Source organism: Ursus americanus, chromosome 30 (assembly GCF_024610735.1).
Source record: "Ursus americanus isolate L20-20 chromosome 30, mUrsAme1.1.p, whole genome shotgun sequence".
NCBI classification, from domain to species: Eukaryota; Metazoa; Chordata; class Mammalia; order Carnivora; family Ursidae; genus Ursus; species Ursus americanus.
This window is the reverse complement of record NC_142156.1, coordinates 26,587,422-26,603,246: the sequence shown is the minus strand read 5'-3', so window position 1 is coordinate 26,603,246 and position 15,825 is coordinate 26,587,422. Positions and strand designations below refer to the sequence as shown.

The window sequence follows — 15,825 nt, the reverse complement described above, 5'->3', positions numbered from 1 at the left end:
CATGAAATCAACTGTAGTGACCTGATTCTCCCACGCAGAATGTAAGTTCATGGGATCATTCAATATTTTCTGTGGCCCCTGAAATCTACTTTCTTAAAATCTAGGCTTCACTGCATGCTCTCATTACTCTCTTTCTTCTCTGTTGCAACTACTAGGATTATATCATTACTCACACAGAGCAGGCGATGGGGAGCGCTACAGGGGCTGAATCAGGTATGACCTGCAGACCTGCCATGCTTGGCCCAGGCAGGTGCCTGGGTGGCCTCAGTGCAGAGGGGAGGGAGGAGGAGGCAGGGAGGGGAGCACGGGATCCACGGAGGGTTGTGGTGGGGAACCCAGCTTGTACTATTTCCTGACAGGCCAGGTTTGGCTCCAGCATGTGGTGAGATTAAGCCCGTGTTGTTAGGGATCATTAGTAGGGCTGGGGTTGTGTTTCAGAAAGATTTTGGCAGAAATTCAGAGAATTTTCTGGAAAGTTGAGGAGCAGAGTAGGGAGCCTGGGCAGGACGCTGTCTTGACCAGATCCAGAGCTGAGAAGAGGCGAGCGAGGGCCAGGACCAAGACAGAGAGGAGGGAAAGAAGGAAGAGCACGTCACAGTGGACGCCTGAGTGTTGACTGTCTAGGGCACAGGGCGCTGGGGCCTGGCTCCCAGGAGAAGAAAGAAGGCCTGGCTCGCTGGAGGCCACAGTCGAGGAATGAGACGGCAATGCCAGCCGACCTCTGCGGGCTTCTCTTAGGCCGTGGGCTGGCCAACAGACCGGCCGAGGTTAGCGTGAGGATCACCGTGAATTTTCTTTACTTCCTACCTGAGTTTTCCTGAGTTTCTAGGAAAGTTCCTTTCGTTCTGCTTTATCCAATCGGAGGTTCAGATTTTAAGAAGTGGTATCATTTCACCACAAATAAGTCCCTACTCCCAGGTGGTCCAGCGTGCGCTGAGAACCGAGGAGCAGCAGTGGGAAACGGGGTCTGCCCAGGGTGGGGCCTTTCGGGATTTAGCACTGAGAGCCCTCCCTCCCCTAGTCCCTGAACCCCACAGGTGGCTGGCCACTCTGGTGGTGGCCAGAGCCATTGCTGGGGACATGAGAAGTGGACATGGTGGCTGAAAGCGTGGGCTTGGGCATGAAGGTTCAGAGGCTGCCTGTCCTGGGGGGCTCTACCTGAGTGACCTTGAACAAGAAACTGCCTCTCTCAAGGTCACTTTCCACAGGAAAACAGGCAAATAACAGAAAGGGTTATTTCTAGGGTTACAGTGGGGGGGTTACAGTGGGTGTAAAGGGCTGCTACAGTTCCCAGCTCACAACAGACCCAACCAAAGCACCAAGAGACAGAACTGAATTCAGCCAATGACATACTCCCACCCAAAAGTGCCCTGTCTCCTCTTGCTCAGTTTGAATGGGAAGTCAAACCTTGACATTTTTACACATGGAATCTGAAATAGCACATTTTAATATGCTAGTACTTTAAGGTGGGGCAGTAGTCCAGAGGATTGATTCAAATTAGTTGAATTCCCTAAAATCATCAGAACTGTTTGAACTATAGTAACAGGTCTATTAAAAAAAAAAACACACGGGGCGCCTGGGTGGCACAGCGGTTAAGTGTCTGCCTTCGGCTCAGGGCGTGATCCCGGTGTTATGGGATCGAGCCCCACATCAGGCTTCTCTGCTATGAGCCTGCTTCTTCCTCTCCCACTCCCCCTGCTTGTGTTCCCTCTCTCGCTGGCTGTCTCTATCTCTGTCAAATAAATAAATAAAATCTTAAAAAAAAAACCAAACACAATCATTTTCCTTAGTCAGGAAAAACTAGTTTTGAAATCTCACCATCTTCAGGAACAGTATAATTTGCATACTCTGGGAAATAATCTTCAATTTTTGATTTCCCCGCCAAGACTTTTTCTGCCAGCATATCCTGTTTGTTCAAGAACAAGATGATAGAAATGGTCCGCAACCACCTGAAAAGAGAAACGTGCAAAGTTCACGTCCGCTAGTACGGGAAAGTACCCGTAGCATAGGAGTTACTTGCTGAAAAGAACAACGTTGCCATCTTCCTGAAATGTACAGGATTTAGAATTCTTTGATATACCAATCTCGTGGACCCCTACTCCAGCTGCAAGCAAGACATTCTTATAATAAGTAAACCTTATAATAAATATACCTAGTTGATTCAGCAGTTCAGTATTTTCTAATTCATCTTTACTGGGAATGTAATTTACTGGCACCAAAGCTAAGGTTTATTTATGCAATAAACACACCTGGATTTTTGTGATGCAGTTTACTAATAGAGGGTGGGAAAACGAGACGTTAGAGTGTTAATAACAACAACAAAATACATGAGCCATTAGCCAATCACACAGAATGTGATTTGTAGCTGTACTGGTCCTTCCGGCGCTGAGTCTGAGCAGACCGAGGTTCTCCAGGGGTGGAGTAGGATGGTAGACTTCGGTCAAGATCACGGCATTGGACAAGCTCAGGGGAGGGGCTCAGGTACAGTGACGGTGAAGGATGGGAAGGTTCTCTCTCTGTTTTATTCAACAGACACTGAGAACGGGCTGAGATGAATTCAGTAGGCGCATCAGCAAAGCCTCTGTAAATTCTCTTATTTCAAAGGAATCAAGCTGATGATTGCTGCAGAGGAATCTTACTATGAAGTAGAAACATAGTCCATGCTTCCTCCGAATGGAAATAGCTTTACTGTTCCTTGTCATAAAATAGAGAGTCCTGGTAAAAATGAATTTTTAATTATAGAAAAACTAGTATGTAGGAAAAAATCGAATGTAATTACACCCAGAGGCATAACTAGATAACTAGAACTGTTATCTTTTTACTTCCAGGTTTTTTCCTATCCTCAGACATATTTATAAAAAGATCATGGTGTTTCTAAATCTGCTTTTCCATTTAACAATATTGTGGTCATTTTCTCATGTGACTGTGTGTGTGTTTACATATATATATATGATATATATATATATAATATGTGTAAATATTATATATAACATATATATATATATTTTAACGATGTCAAAGTATTCCTCTGTATATCCAGTATTTCCTGATTCTTTCCCTTTCTCATTGTCTTAATAATACACCACTGAGAACAGTTGTTGCACACTTTTGATAGAGAAATACTTCTCTGATAAACCCAATGTTTTGCAAGTTCAGCTTAATGTTTCCTGTCCTCCTTGGTGATATTTCTTCTTAAATCGTTCAAAAGATACTTTGATTTTTAACTATATACGTGTGTATTGTGTGTGTGTGTGTGTGTGTGTGCATTTACTGGGTAATCCTTTCTAAAATAATCACCCTTTGCAATAGTAGCAATTTCAAACTCGATTATGCTGTGCTTTTGACCTGTAAGGGATCTTCTCGAGCTCATCTAGTTATCTGTGGATGGTACTTTCTACATTTCAAAAACCAAACAAAACCAGTTTGAACCCCTGATATAACCTTGAGCTTCGAAAACAGGTATTTAAACTTTCTGGACAAAGCCCTATCAGAGCGTCATCAAAGAATACTCCCCATATCAGGTGTGTCTAGACATGAGCTGGACCAAAAGAGATCCTGCTAAGGGTTCTGGATTTATCAGGACAGAAAGAACGAATATACCCGGAGAAGAAAAATGAAAGTGAGCTGAGTGGTACTTTTAATGAAAGAAAATTTGCAATTTTCGGAGGTGCAACGAATTTCTTATTTTTTTATCACCTGTTGTTCCAGATGCTTTCGAAGAGGTCCAGGGACTCTCGGAGCCTGTTGGTGTTGTTATCTTCCCGAATCACCATGTTGTAGCTGCTGCAGGCTGCCACGTAAATGATAGCCGTGACGTCTTCGTGGGAGAAGAGAGAGAAGGGGAAGCGCCTCCGTTAGACAGAGAGCCACTGTGTGGTCATGCTAAAGCCCGCTTCCACCTGCTACTCATTCCACCCCCTGATTATGAGAATGACTGAAGGAAGCGCTGTGTGCTTCAGCAATGTCCCCATAGGAGCCAATGCTAAATGTAAAGTCGGACGCTTCGGTTCTGGCTGAGATTCACATTTAAGGCGGGGAAGAGAGAATCGGGTTCAGAGCTGCTTAAGCGCAGTAGCAGGAATGGGTCTGAGAACTCATCTCTATTGTTGAGAAAGCAGAGCAATCACCGTTAAAGCACTGGATCCATTTTCTTCTCTCGTCCCTCTGGCCGCCGACGTCAAACATGCTGTGGGGGAACATCGGGACACAGTCATTTGAGGCGAGACCCCCTCTGTGTCTCTCCTCTGCCATGGCCCCTGGCCGGTGGCACCGCTCCCTGTGTGGCCTCGGCAGATGGCTCCCCCCGCTCTGAGGTTCTGCATCACTGCCGGGCCCGGGAGTCCTCACCCCGTTGTTTCTTGGGGTCACAGCCCTCACCCTGTAGTCACCAGGCCGGGCTTCATGGGGCATTCCCCCCCCCTCCTGAGTGGCCGCTCTGGACCTACCCAAACACCACTGCACAGTTGTCACCTCAGGTGGCCCTGGCTCCCACCGTCCTCCTGGCCCTAAATTTACTGCATGCCCTTTAGGGCCACAGTGTGTGTATGGACTTATCCAGAAGGGCAGTGAGGCACATTTGGGATGACTGAAGGCCCAGGGCCCACGGGAGGAAGGCCAGACTCCCTGACCCTGTTAGGGCCCCAGCAGGCGGCCAGGGGGGTGTCCGGCCCCCCATCTCCGGCAGGCCTGCTCTCAACGACTTACTGAAAGTTTACTTTGTCCACTTGGAATCGGGTCTCGAAAATCCCTGATGTCAGGACTCTGCATCTGAGAAGGTCCTGAGAACAAGAAGACAAACCAAGTGGCATCGTTGTTCTCCTTCAGAAGGAAAGCGCTGAACGCCACCGCAGTAACCAGGTTTTTCAAATAACCATTTCTTCCAATTGGGAGAGAGACAATACTACTTAAAAAGTCAGACAGGTGTCTGCCTTCGGCTCAGGGCGTGATCCCGGCGTTATGGGATCGAGCCCCACATCAGGCTCTTCCGCTATGAGCCTGCTTCTTCCTCTCCCACTCCCCCTGCTTGGGTTCCCTCTCTCGCTGGCTGTCTCTATCTCTGTCAAATAAATAAATAAAATCTTAAAAAAAAAAAAAAAGTCAGACAGATACTCTGCCCCCCCCCCACACCCCACACCCCCCAAAGCAGAAAGTTACAATTAATGTACTGGTTTGGTCTTAGAGACATAATAGCTGTGCTTTTATCTTCTTTAGGAATTTTTTTCTTTTTTTAATCACTTCTGCACTTGTCCCAGGGCATACTGTCATAGGCGCAGCTGACAGGAGGCTCGATTGCTCTGTCGGATTATTTTGAGTTCTTGGGGTCAGCCTCACAGAGATGCGGATTTGGGGAGAGAGGAGCTCAGGCTTCCAGGGGAGGCAGAGAAGAGAGAGCCACCAGGAAGAGCCCACAGCCAAGGCCCTCCAGGGGACACAGACAAGGGCGGGGGGGGGGGGGGAGTCTCAGAGAGGCAGTTTGAATGGAGCGCCCCAGCTTCCTTGGAGTTCACTAGCTCTAGAGGGGTCTGGGGGCTCCTAAGCTGAGCAATTCAGGGGGATCCGAGTCTCTGTAGATGCCTGATGGCCAAAGGTTCCAGGGGCCACAGAAGGTCCCTCCCTCCTACTTACAAATGGGCAGCGGGGCACTTTCATCCAGCGCGACCCAAAGACCACACTCTGAGTCACACCTGGAGAGCACGCCTGTGGTATGTGCCCCAGGCCAGGGCCCGGAGTGGAATGGGAAGAGTGGCTGAAGTTGGAGAAGCAAAGGTTGAGCTTTTTGTGGACAGCTCCAAGAGGAATGGGAATTGCGTGTTCCATTTCCACAGATTAAATTATTTCCGTATTGGCAGTTTAGAAATCTAGTACATTTTAGAGAGCTAAGTCAGGGGCCAGATCACAGGGCACAGTAAATACACCCTGTGCACATGCAGGGACAGTGCGCACAACTGCAGGAAGTAGCTGTTTTATAGATTTTGCCCCTTAATCCATTTACAAAGCATCAGTGAGTAATACTGACAATTCCTCTCATCTCACCGAGTTCAAGCAGGTGGCTGCGGGCTCTGCCTCACATACCTGGTCTGTGGGTGTGTAGTCCACCAAACTGACGCTGTCGATTCTCTCCAGGAAGCTGAAAAGAAAGCCAGCACATGCTCAGAAGTGTTCTCGGTAGCTTTCTCCTGGGCGGTGGGCCCCGGGGATGGGACAGTCACAGGAGCACAGGAGGGCAGGGGCAGGTGGGGGAGCTGGGGTGCGTTCTGCCCTTCTTCCCCGAGTATGTGTCCGCCTAGACAGCATACCATTCCCGACTGAGGGGCTGAGGCTGCGTTTCCTGTTCCTTTTTTTACCTCTGCCTTCCCTCTTCCCTCTTGACCACAGTTGGGGGTGAGGGGGTGCTCAGATATTGGGAAGGGGCACGGGGCTTCCTTCAAGGCTAAGCTAGTAGCAGAAGGCCATGTTGCAGTGTAAACACAACGTGGGCGATCAGAGATGTTCCTTTAGTGCGGGGAGTTCCTAATAAGATCTGAAAGTTATGCGTGAGTGTGCGCGTGTCAGCAGGCTTCATCTGGTGAGCGCACCTGGAGAACACACGCGGCGGGGGGAGGGACGAGCGTGGAGAGAAAGGAAGTCACATTGTATCTGCACGTGGAGGAAGACGCGGATGCACTTGCTGTCCTTCTCACAGAGAGGCCGCCCTGGCCATCTCAGCTGAAATTGCCATGCCAACCACGCTTTATTTTTCTACGTGGCACTTGCCACGGCCTGACATGATTCACATTCACTTGCTTACGTTTATTATCTATTTCTTCCTCCAAAATGCAAGACCCACGGGGCAAGTCTGTGTCTTGTTGGCCCAGGTGTCCCCAGCACCTAGCGCAGGCCTGGTCCCTGAATCCTTGTTCGACGAATGAATGTCTGCTCCCCCCCCGCCTCCCGCAGCTGGAAGAGGTCAGTGAGCAGGTGGTGGAGAGGCCCAGGCCATAGTGGACACTGTGGAGATTTCCAAGACACAGGAGGACATGGGGACTGGTGAGCTGGTGAGCAAGGACTACCTCTGGAGACAGAGGGGGCAGCAACGGCTTCAAAGCGAAGGAGAACGTATAGGAGAGGGAGGGCTTTGAGTGGCCCCTGGTCTCCTGGCTGTGGGTGAGGTTCCAGCCCTGGGGAGAGTGAATGTGCCTCAGACTAAAGGGACACGGCCAACTTCCTTGCCTGCCCTGCTCTGCATGGTTTGGGTTCCTTTGCTGAAGTAAAGTGATGATGGGCCTTCCTCTAATGCGCTAATGCTTGTGGGCGTCTGCACAGTGCCAGACAGGTGTCACCTCCCATCTCCACATGCTCCCTCCACCAGCCTGCATGGCAGGCCCATGAGATGCTTCCAGCATGGGCAAGAGGGAGGCCAAAGACACATTAAGATCACTTAATTCCCTTGGCCATTGTATCTCCTTCCTCCTGAAGAGCTAAAGATTGCCCCCAGTGGTCCAGGATGGTGGCCCGGTGCTGGGGTGACATTTTGACGGCCCTTCATCCATGCACCCTTGTGCACAAGGCCCAGCAGCTCCACAGCCAAGGCCTCCCTTAGAGCTGCAACAGAGGCGCCCCCTGGTGCCGCTAAGCCTCGAGCAGAATACAGGAAGGGGCAAGAGTGGGTCCGCTGACGGTAGGGATTTCCTGTCAGAGACAGGAAGTGGCAGGAGGACCACATCAGGAATGAGGTCATTTCAGCCATGGTGGTGGTGGGTGAGTCTGTGACGGCACCGCCTGCCGTGGGAGTTGTCAGAGAGTCATCTGCCCCTGGAGAAGGACTGCCGAACCATGGCCTGGTGGGTGGCAAGGCTGCAGAGAAGCCAAACGGACCGTGATCTGCCTGGGGCCTCTCTGGAGTGGGTCCCGCGAGCCACGGTAGGTGCTCCTGTGTGCCCACCAGAAGGTGGGTGAATTGGCTGGGGGCAGAGCTAGTTCCCGAGGGGGAGGAGTTTGGACAGAGTGCAGACAACCCTGCAAGTGCCACAGGAGGGGCCCCCCTGGGAGCTGGGGAACCGTGGGAGGCCCCAGGGAGGGGCCTGGCTTGCCTGAGGCCTGTAGTTTGGCTCAGTCCTTGCTGGCCTTGAATTTGGCGGAGTGGAGAGCGCCTCCGAAGTACTCAGTGAGTTCCCGCCCATCTAGCAGGAAAGGGGCAGAAAGACTCTGTGACGGAGTGAGAGAGTTTGCAGCTCTGGAAAAGGGGGCTCTGGTCCATAGCCCAGACAACCAGGTGGGCCCGGTGGGGAGACGAGCTGCTTCCCTGACACTGCGTAGGATACCCTAATTTGATTCAGAGATGGTCTGTCCTCTTGGCAGGAGACATAAAATACTGAACGTGTGATACAGAAACCAATCATCTCCAAATAAAGGGGCTAGAAAATTAAACTAAATATGGAGCCTTTGGCTATAGTTAGAGTTTAGGAAGCAACCAATTTCAAACAGGATGCAAACAGGGTGGAGGTAGGTGGGTGAATTGATTCAGATGGTAATAACTAGTATACGTAGAAACAATGAAATGTGGTTAAAAAATACATCAAAAGTTCTTGATAATGTGATTAAAGACTGCCTTCCAAAGGAAGCGGTGGGAGTACCTTACGGAACGTTATTAAAAATAAGCGGTTCAGAGATGCGAATGACAAAGGCAAAGATGTCAAGTTTGTTCCCATCCCTAATCTCCAGGATGGATATTCAAAGTTCCTTCCGGCTCTGATACTTAATGATCTAAGTAAGACCCCAGAGGCATCACTGAACATTTCCACGAGTCCCTTCTGCATCGTTACTGATGCTGAATTGTATCGTGAGTTCATGCATTTCAAATGTGTGCCGTGAAAATAAGATGTGAAAATTCCCCCCTCAATGTGAATGTGTCCCCCAGTTCTTTGAAAGACTCTCTAAGGCATAAAGGAATGAAAGAGAAATCTATAGCAGTCGATTTCTGCCAGGCTCTTGCCTTAGTCTTTGGTTCAATCAGTGTATTTTCCAGCATGTTTTAGAAGTACTTCAAATTGGAGCTCCTAAGATAGTTTCTAGAGAGAGATGAGTTTTAAAAGGGTCTTCTAAATCATATACAGAATTTTGTATGACTACATTTTAAAGGGTTAGTAAAATTGTCTTCTTAAATATGCCACGGCCTCTTTAATGGAAAAATTAACCAGATTTAAGAGTCAAACTTGGAGACAGTTCACTCACACTAGATACAGAGTCGCAAGACAATACCGAACTATAATTATAAAAAGTCACCATAATGATATGGACTCTGTAAAAAAGTAGTTAAAAAGCAATTTACTTTGATTTTCCCCATTACTTCCTGCTACAGCTGAGGATATTCATGTTTGCAGAAACATTTTTATTCTTGTCATTTAGATCCCCCTTCTGCTTGATACTGGCACAAAACAGCCGTTCATCTGCTGTCAGCTACCCCACTAAAATGACTCAAACGTCACAGAGTTCTTATGACCATGGCGTAGATCCTGAGAGGGGACAAGGGATCATGAAAAGATGAAAACCATTCTGTTAAATACCTTTAAACAATGAGATCTGAGAAAAAGCACCAACTAAATGTAATTAAAAAGTATCCGTAATTATTTTGTTTGTGAAAATGTAGCAAGTTGGAACTCTGTCAAAGGTTAGCAAGAAACTCCTCTCCTGTGTTACTGAAATTTACTTCCGGATGCTCATATAATGATCTAAAACTACTGTGGAGGAGAAAAATATTACTGATACGGTGACAAAGGACCAGGCAGTTCTGACGTGCGGCGGGTTAAGATCCAGGCTACTTAGAAGAGGGTCCTCGGACCAGCAGCAGTAGCAGCACCTGCAGACCTTGGGAATGAGGATTTGCAGCTGAGCTGTACCCGCAGGTGGTTCGGAACCGCAGTATCCCCAGCGACTCAGTGACCCTTGTGCACGTCAAAGATCGCAGAACACCCTTCCTCTCGGTTTTTCCTGCCACCTTGCTCTAGGCTGTATCTCGCTTCACCGGGATGATATAGTTTGATGACTCACGCTCCTCCTCCCTTCCGCAGGGTAAAGTTCACATTTTCAACCTGGCTTCCAAGCCCTTCCCTATCTGTCCAATCTCTTCACTCTTTTTGATGTCTTGACGTTGAACAAACCCTTCCACTCCTTTCAAATCCCCGTATGGCTTTGGACCTCTCCGACCTTTGTGTAATTCCCACCTCTTTTTCTTTGAAGCCCCAGATTCAACCCTACCTCTTGCTAAGAAACCAGTTCTAACCACTACTGACCTGATTCCATTCTCTATTTAATGTTCACGATCTGATTAGCACGGGCTACTGCCTTATACTGACTTACTCCCTTCTTAAAAAAGTCCAGGTATAAAACACGTCATGTGTGCCAAGGGCGCTAATCTTAAATGTTCATCTCAATGACTTTCTAACATTTGTGTATGCTCATGTCCATTTTTCTCTTTACGCGTATGGTTTATCTACCTAACTGTACTGAGGACTGTTTAAGGCAGAAGTGTGTCTTTTTTTCTTTTTCTCTAGAAAGAAGCCCCAGATAGCCGACATCTGATATACTTTAGTCTGAATCTTTTACTGTATTCAGTCATTCTGAATAAAAACTGCTGAGCTGTTTGTCCTGCTACATTCAAGAGGGAGGGAGGATGCATAAACCCCAGAGAAGAAGCGGATGTTTCAATTAGGGGAAATGCTCTGAAGGAAAAGGACATGGTGCTTCCGAGGAGACACAACAGGGCTCTGGCCGAGTGCCCACTGCACCCCCTTTACCCACTGTGCACGTTGTCATTAGAGAGCTCTAGGCATGATCACGGTGAGAGCCCTAAGGGAGCTATGCATTCACGCCAGGGACACAACCAGGAGCGAACTGAGCTGGGGACCACACCAGGCCCAGTGACTGTGACAAAGGCAGACACTGGCTTACCATCTAGTTGTAGAAAAACAACCCTAGCTAAACCAGGCGGGTATTTTACTAATGCGTCAGTTGATTTAAAAAAAAAAATTACAAGTGGCTATTCATCAGTTTATTCAATGTCCACTGGCTTGTAGCTTTTTTGCCGATAGTACTGAAGGCCTTGAGCTTTGGATTTTGGCGATAGAAAAGCCTCCTAGAGAATGGCACGTGTATTACAAAGGAAGCATCTAGAACACAAGGTCCCTCACTTCTGCTTTATGATGTGAAATTTTGTTTGGCTAGCTTGAGACTATGTTCAGTTAATAAGGTTATCAAACTGGTGCTTATTTTAGGTGGCTCTTTGCCAAATCCAGGACACAGGGTAGGCACATGGTGGACAGGACTCAGCATGCCTCCATCTGAAGGGCACACGTATGCATTAACGCTTCTAGAAGAAACAGCTTTAGTCAGACTTTTCCAGTTGCACACCTATTATCTGAACTGAAATTACTAGTTCATAAAATAAAAGTATATTCCAAATCCATGTTAAAACTGTGCATGTGAAGGCAGAAAATAAAAAAGGAGAAATAAGAGAAAAAATTGTACTAGTAGCTGTATGGAAGATCAACTGTAACCTTGGTATGTTTGAGCCTTTTGCAAATAATATCTATCATTAGCCCAGGTTAGTTTCAAGATGAGGAAGAATCTTGTTACCATGAAGAAACTATTATAGTAAAGAAGTAATAGCTACGGTTTCGAGAAATATACATGGAAATTCCACAAATACAAGGAAGAATCTTGTTACCATGAAGAAACAATTATAGTAAAGAAGTAATAGCTAGGGTTTCGAGAAATATACATGGAAATTCCATGTTAACAAAACAGAAATTAATGTGGTAAGGGGGATCCTGGAAAAATACCAGGCTTTCTGAACCAAATCTGCCTCTGAATACTTATTTTTAAATAGTTTTTTAAACAGGATGCGCTCTCACATGCAGTAACATGCAGTTTAAAATGATTTATTTGACAAACTTCTGTGGCTTACATTTCAGCATTTCATCAACTGCAAAAGTGAGGAAATAATTCATGGGCCTGGTATGCTTTTGAAAATATTTATGGTTCATAAAAATGTACATTTGTATAGTTTGAAATGAACATATTCTAAGAAAGTTCAAGCATATACAAGCATTGTTTAATCTCACAAAATATATTAATTTTGTTGGGCATATCTGCACTATAAAAGGGTCTTTAATTTACCAAAGGATTTGACACTAGCTATATTTTAAGTTGTAATTATTTTTTCCAGTCTAAAGAGGGGTTACAACTCATGCTATACTCACATAGCTTTTTCTGTGCAACCATGGGGATGAGAAGAGACACCAAAAGGGGAGAGTTCTAGAAAGAAGATATAGGGCAGGCAATCGACAGGTGTCCCTTATGGAAGACTTTGGAACAACATCCAGTCAGCTCTAAAGACACTTAAATACGAGGGTCAGTCCTCATCTGCATATACCTGTTTTTTTTTTTTTTTTGAACACACTCATTCATACTGGAAAACGTAATAGTGGCTATCTGGTCATGAATCTTTCAAAGGGCTTGAAAAAGTCCCTGTAAGTATCTTCTGAAACACTGGCATTCTTTTATGGGGAAATCTACCAGTGAAGGAAAAGGGGGAATTTCAAACGTCCTTAAGTATTTGACTTAGATTAATATACTTGCCAAGGAATAAGCAAGTTGCTGTTCTCCATGTTTGGAGTCTGTGAGAAAGTGGTGGCTACAGGCTTTACTTTGCAGCCAGAGAATACACACTGCTGTTCCAGAACGACGAAAGGCAGCACAGATGGAGGGTCAAGCCTGCTGTCCCATTCTCCATCTTTCCCTCTTCCCAGACTTCCAGCTGGCTGCACGTATATTTAAGTTATTTGCATGGCTAAAAAACCATCCAACTTATATTTCTAAGGTTTTTCTCAACAAGTTGTTGCTTTAAAAGAAAATAATAAATGCAAGTAATGAGAACTTAAAAAGTGGTCCTAATTTTATATCTATTTTTGGTTATTAACAATTAAAGAAAACCAAACACACCACCCCAGGGTTTTCTCAAACCAATCAACAGTTCTTTGGCAATGTTAGAAGAATACGACTGCCATGCTAATTAACATACTTTATGACAAGTCTAATTAAAGTGTTGAAATAGGAAAAAAACTAGAAATGTGTCCAAGATGTTCATTTGAAACTGTCATGTTCAACCGTGTCTTTTGAAAAAGTCTTTCGTACATGAAAATATAAATGAGCAGTTTTTCCTCATAATAAATGAAATTATGTGGCATTTTTTTCCAGTTATAAAAGGATAACGACCACATAAAAATTTGTGGAACATAAACAGTAAGAGAGTATTATGCAGAAGGCCCTACCATGATTTTAGTATAAGTTACGAGAACAGATAATATAACAGTAGTCTGGATGTGATGGCAAAGAAAAAAAAAATACAGAGAAATAGCACTGTCCCTAAAGTTGAATGAGGTGTTGATAGCCCTGTAATCAGTCTAAGTAATCATTCTCCTCTCTTTCATTTTTATGCACCACCTGTCAATTCTAGATATTACCAATTACACTAAATTTAAAAAAAGTTCCATTTTGATAAATTCAGGCAGAAAACTGAATACACGGAACAAGAGTTTTGACCAAATTTTTGAAAAAGATTCATACACACCAAATTAACTAGTTCTGTTAAGAGGCAGCTATAAAAATACACATCACAAGCTATACGGAACTTTAAAATCCAGTTAAGATGGAGGAAGCCTGGAATTTCTTAGTGTATCTGAAGAGCACTGTAAACCCAAAGGTAGAAGCATCTTAAGTAAAGAGCATTTCAGCATTCTGGCATGTTCAGTTTCTACTGTTTAATATCTCACTAATATACAGAGCATTTCAGAAGGTGGCTACGGCCAGGAAACCTCAGAATGGGTTCTGTCGTCACACCTGATCCCGCAGGCGGGCCAGTCTCTGGGATAGTTCATCTTGCTCGGCGGAAGCCACGCTAGTGCCCACGGAGCCGGTCTGCCCCTGCGGCAGCTCCATGTTGAGGTCTAGGCCAGCCTCGTCTGCCATTTCCTGGAGCAGCATATCCACTTGGTTCTGGGGAGTGGTCAGCGTAGTCGTGCTGCTCATGGTGTCTTCCATTTGCTGCGTCTGGACGTCCAGCGTCTCAAACTGGTGCTCGAATTTGTCCATCAAAGCTGAGATCTTCTCCAGATTCATAGTCTTCAACGTCGCATCCATCGACTTAACCACACCGGCCATCGACTTGGTCACCTTGCCCATCGTCACCGCCGTCTGGACTCTGGCAGCCACCGCATCGACCCGCGCACTCATTCTCAAGAAATTCACCGCCTGGTTCTTCTGGCGAATGGCGTTTTCGGCGTGTATCCTCGCCACTTCCATGTTGCCCTTCTGAATGGCCTTTTTAATCTTGGCCTTTTCGGCCTTTTCCTCCTTGTCGCATTTTTTGGCACTCCTGCTGAGTTCTTTGGCGGCGAACTTTAGGTTGAACAGGTGTTTCTCCATGTTGGACATTGCCGGATGGCTCCTTCGGGTCGGTGGCCAGGGCCAAAACGAGCTCCGAACAGGGAGAAAGAGACAGGTCCGCTCCCGGCCGCCGCTCCTTTGTTTTGGTCCCACTTCCTGTTTCTACGGCGCGCGGCGCAGAGGTGACGTCAGAGCCCGGCGCCGGGGCGGGGTCTATAGGGGGCGGGGCCTGTAGGAGGCGGGGCGGGATGGGGGGGGCCTGCGGGACCCGGAGGGCCAGGAGGCGCCCCCGGAGGCGGGGCTCGGGCCGGACCACGCAGACGCGGCCGGGTTGCGCCGGGCGCTGCGGGTGTAGGTTACGGCGCTTGCTCTTCACGCCCAGTTTTAAAAGCATTTAAGTATTAGTAAATTCACGAAGACTGGTGTCCACGCACGCTTGGGAATATATCTATTGAGGTAGACAGGCTATGTCTAGAGCTACACGTAAAAACAATCTCTGAACTCCAAATTGGCAGGCCTTAAGGCATCTGGTAAAACGGCTGAAAACCGGCAAACCGTCAACTAGGTTTGCAGACTAATGCTTGCTTTATTTGCATGGGTAACTGCCACCTTCTCAGGGGAACCTGAAACCGTGGATCATTAATGCATTGACAAAACAAAACAGAAGTTGCATCATTGAGTTGCTTGGAGTATTCTGATACCCTTTTACTGCAATGGGTGAAAACACCTTCCCTACCGTGGACCACCGTTTTCATTCTGTAGCTTTAAGTTCAGCTTATAGATGTGTTGCCAGCAACTATCATCCAAAAATCCTGTGGTTTAGTAATAAAAGGACCCATCTTTTGCTGACACAATTCTATCTATTTGATGCTTTATAAATATCCAAGGAACTTCACTCACATTTAAGTTTGACAGGCTACGTTGTCATTTTAAATCATGCAGGCAGAGAATGGTGAGGTTTTGGGACCCACACCCACTGACATACATCAGAACTGTCACTATGTATCATACTCTTTAAAAACTCAGGCTTTCTAATGGCAGCAATGTGTGCTGTAGTTTTTTTGTTTTAGAAAGATTCCTCAGGTACAGGCAATAACAAAATATAAGAAGGCCCAACCTGCCCTAATGAGCTAGGTGGAAGATGAATACTGAGAGCTAATTCTGTTTAGAGAGAATTTTAATCAGGTGTCGTACCGTCCCTTTCCTGTGGTAACTTGCCAACAGTCTTGAACCACAAAGTAAAGGAGTGCTGGTGTCACATGCATCTTCCAAAAACACAGTACTGATTATATCACTCATTTGCTCCAAAACCTGGGCATAAACGCTGAACTTCTCTAGGAGACATATGGGTCCCCACCTTTTTTCCTTTCCTTTTTCCCCTATGTGCCAGTCAAACCAGACCGA

At 46.4% G+C, this 15,825-nt stretch overlaps 2 protein-coding genes across 3 annotated transcripts in view; both read right to left on the bottom strand.

Moving 5' to 3' along the window:
- Window positions 1-15,825, bottom strand: part of GNAL (G protein subunit alpha L) — a 143,151-nt gene that overhangs the window by 8,121 nt on the left and 119,205 nt on the right. For both annotated transcript variants that reach the window (XM_087857481.1, XM_045815128.2), the window contains exons 6-10: window positions 6,073-6,127; window positions 4,705-4,778; window positions 4,128-4,186; window positions 3,697-3,817; window positions 1,819-1,949 (exon numbers count right to left, since the gene is read on the bottom strand). In XM_087857481.1, coding sequence (XP_087713607.1) covers window positions 1,819-1,949; window positions 3,697-3,817; window positions 4,128-4,186; window positions 4,705-4,778; window positions 6,073-6,127 — 440 coding nt within the window. The remainder of the gene's footprint in view (window positions 1-1,818; window positions 1,950-3,696; window positions 3,818-4,127; window positions 4,187-4,704; window positions 4,779-6,072; window positions 6,128-15,825) is intronic.
- Window positions 11,900-14,601, bottom strand: CHMP1B (charged multivesicular body protein 1B). Its single transcript, XM_045815129.2, has one exon. The coding sequence runs from the start codon at window positions 14,467-14,469 to the stop codon at window positions 13,870-13,872; it is 600 nt and encodes a 199-aa protein (XP_045671085.1). The 5' UTR covers window positions 14,470-14,601; the 3' UTR covers window positions 11,900-13,869.

What these genes read in the sequence shown, in the direction of transcription:
- CHMP1B (XM_045815129.2), bottom strand. Translation starts at nt 14,469, where the DNA reads ATGTCCAACATGGAGAAACACCTGTTCAACCTAAAGTTCGCCGCCAAA.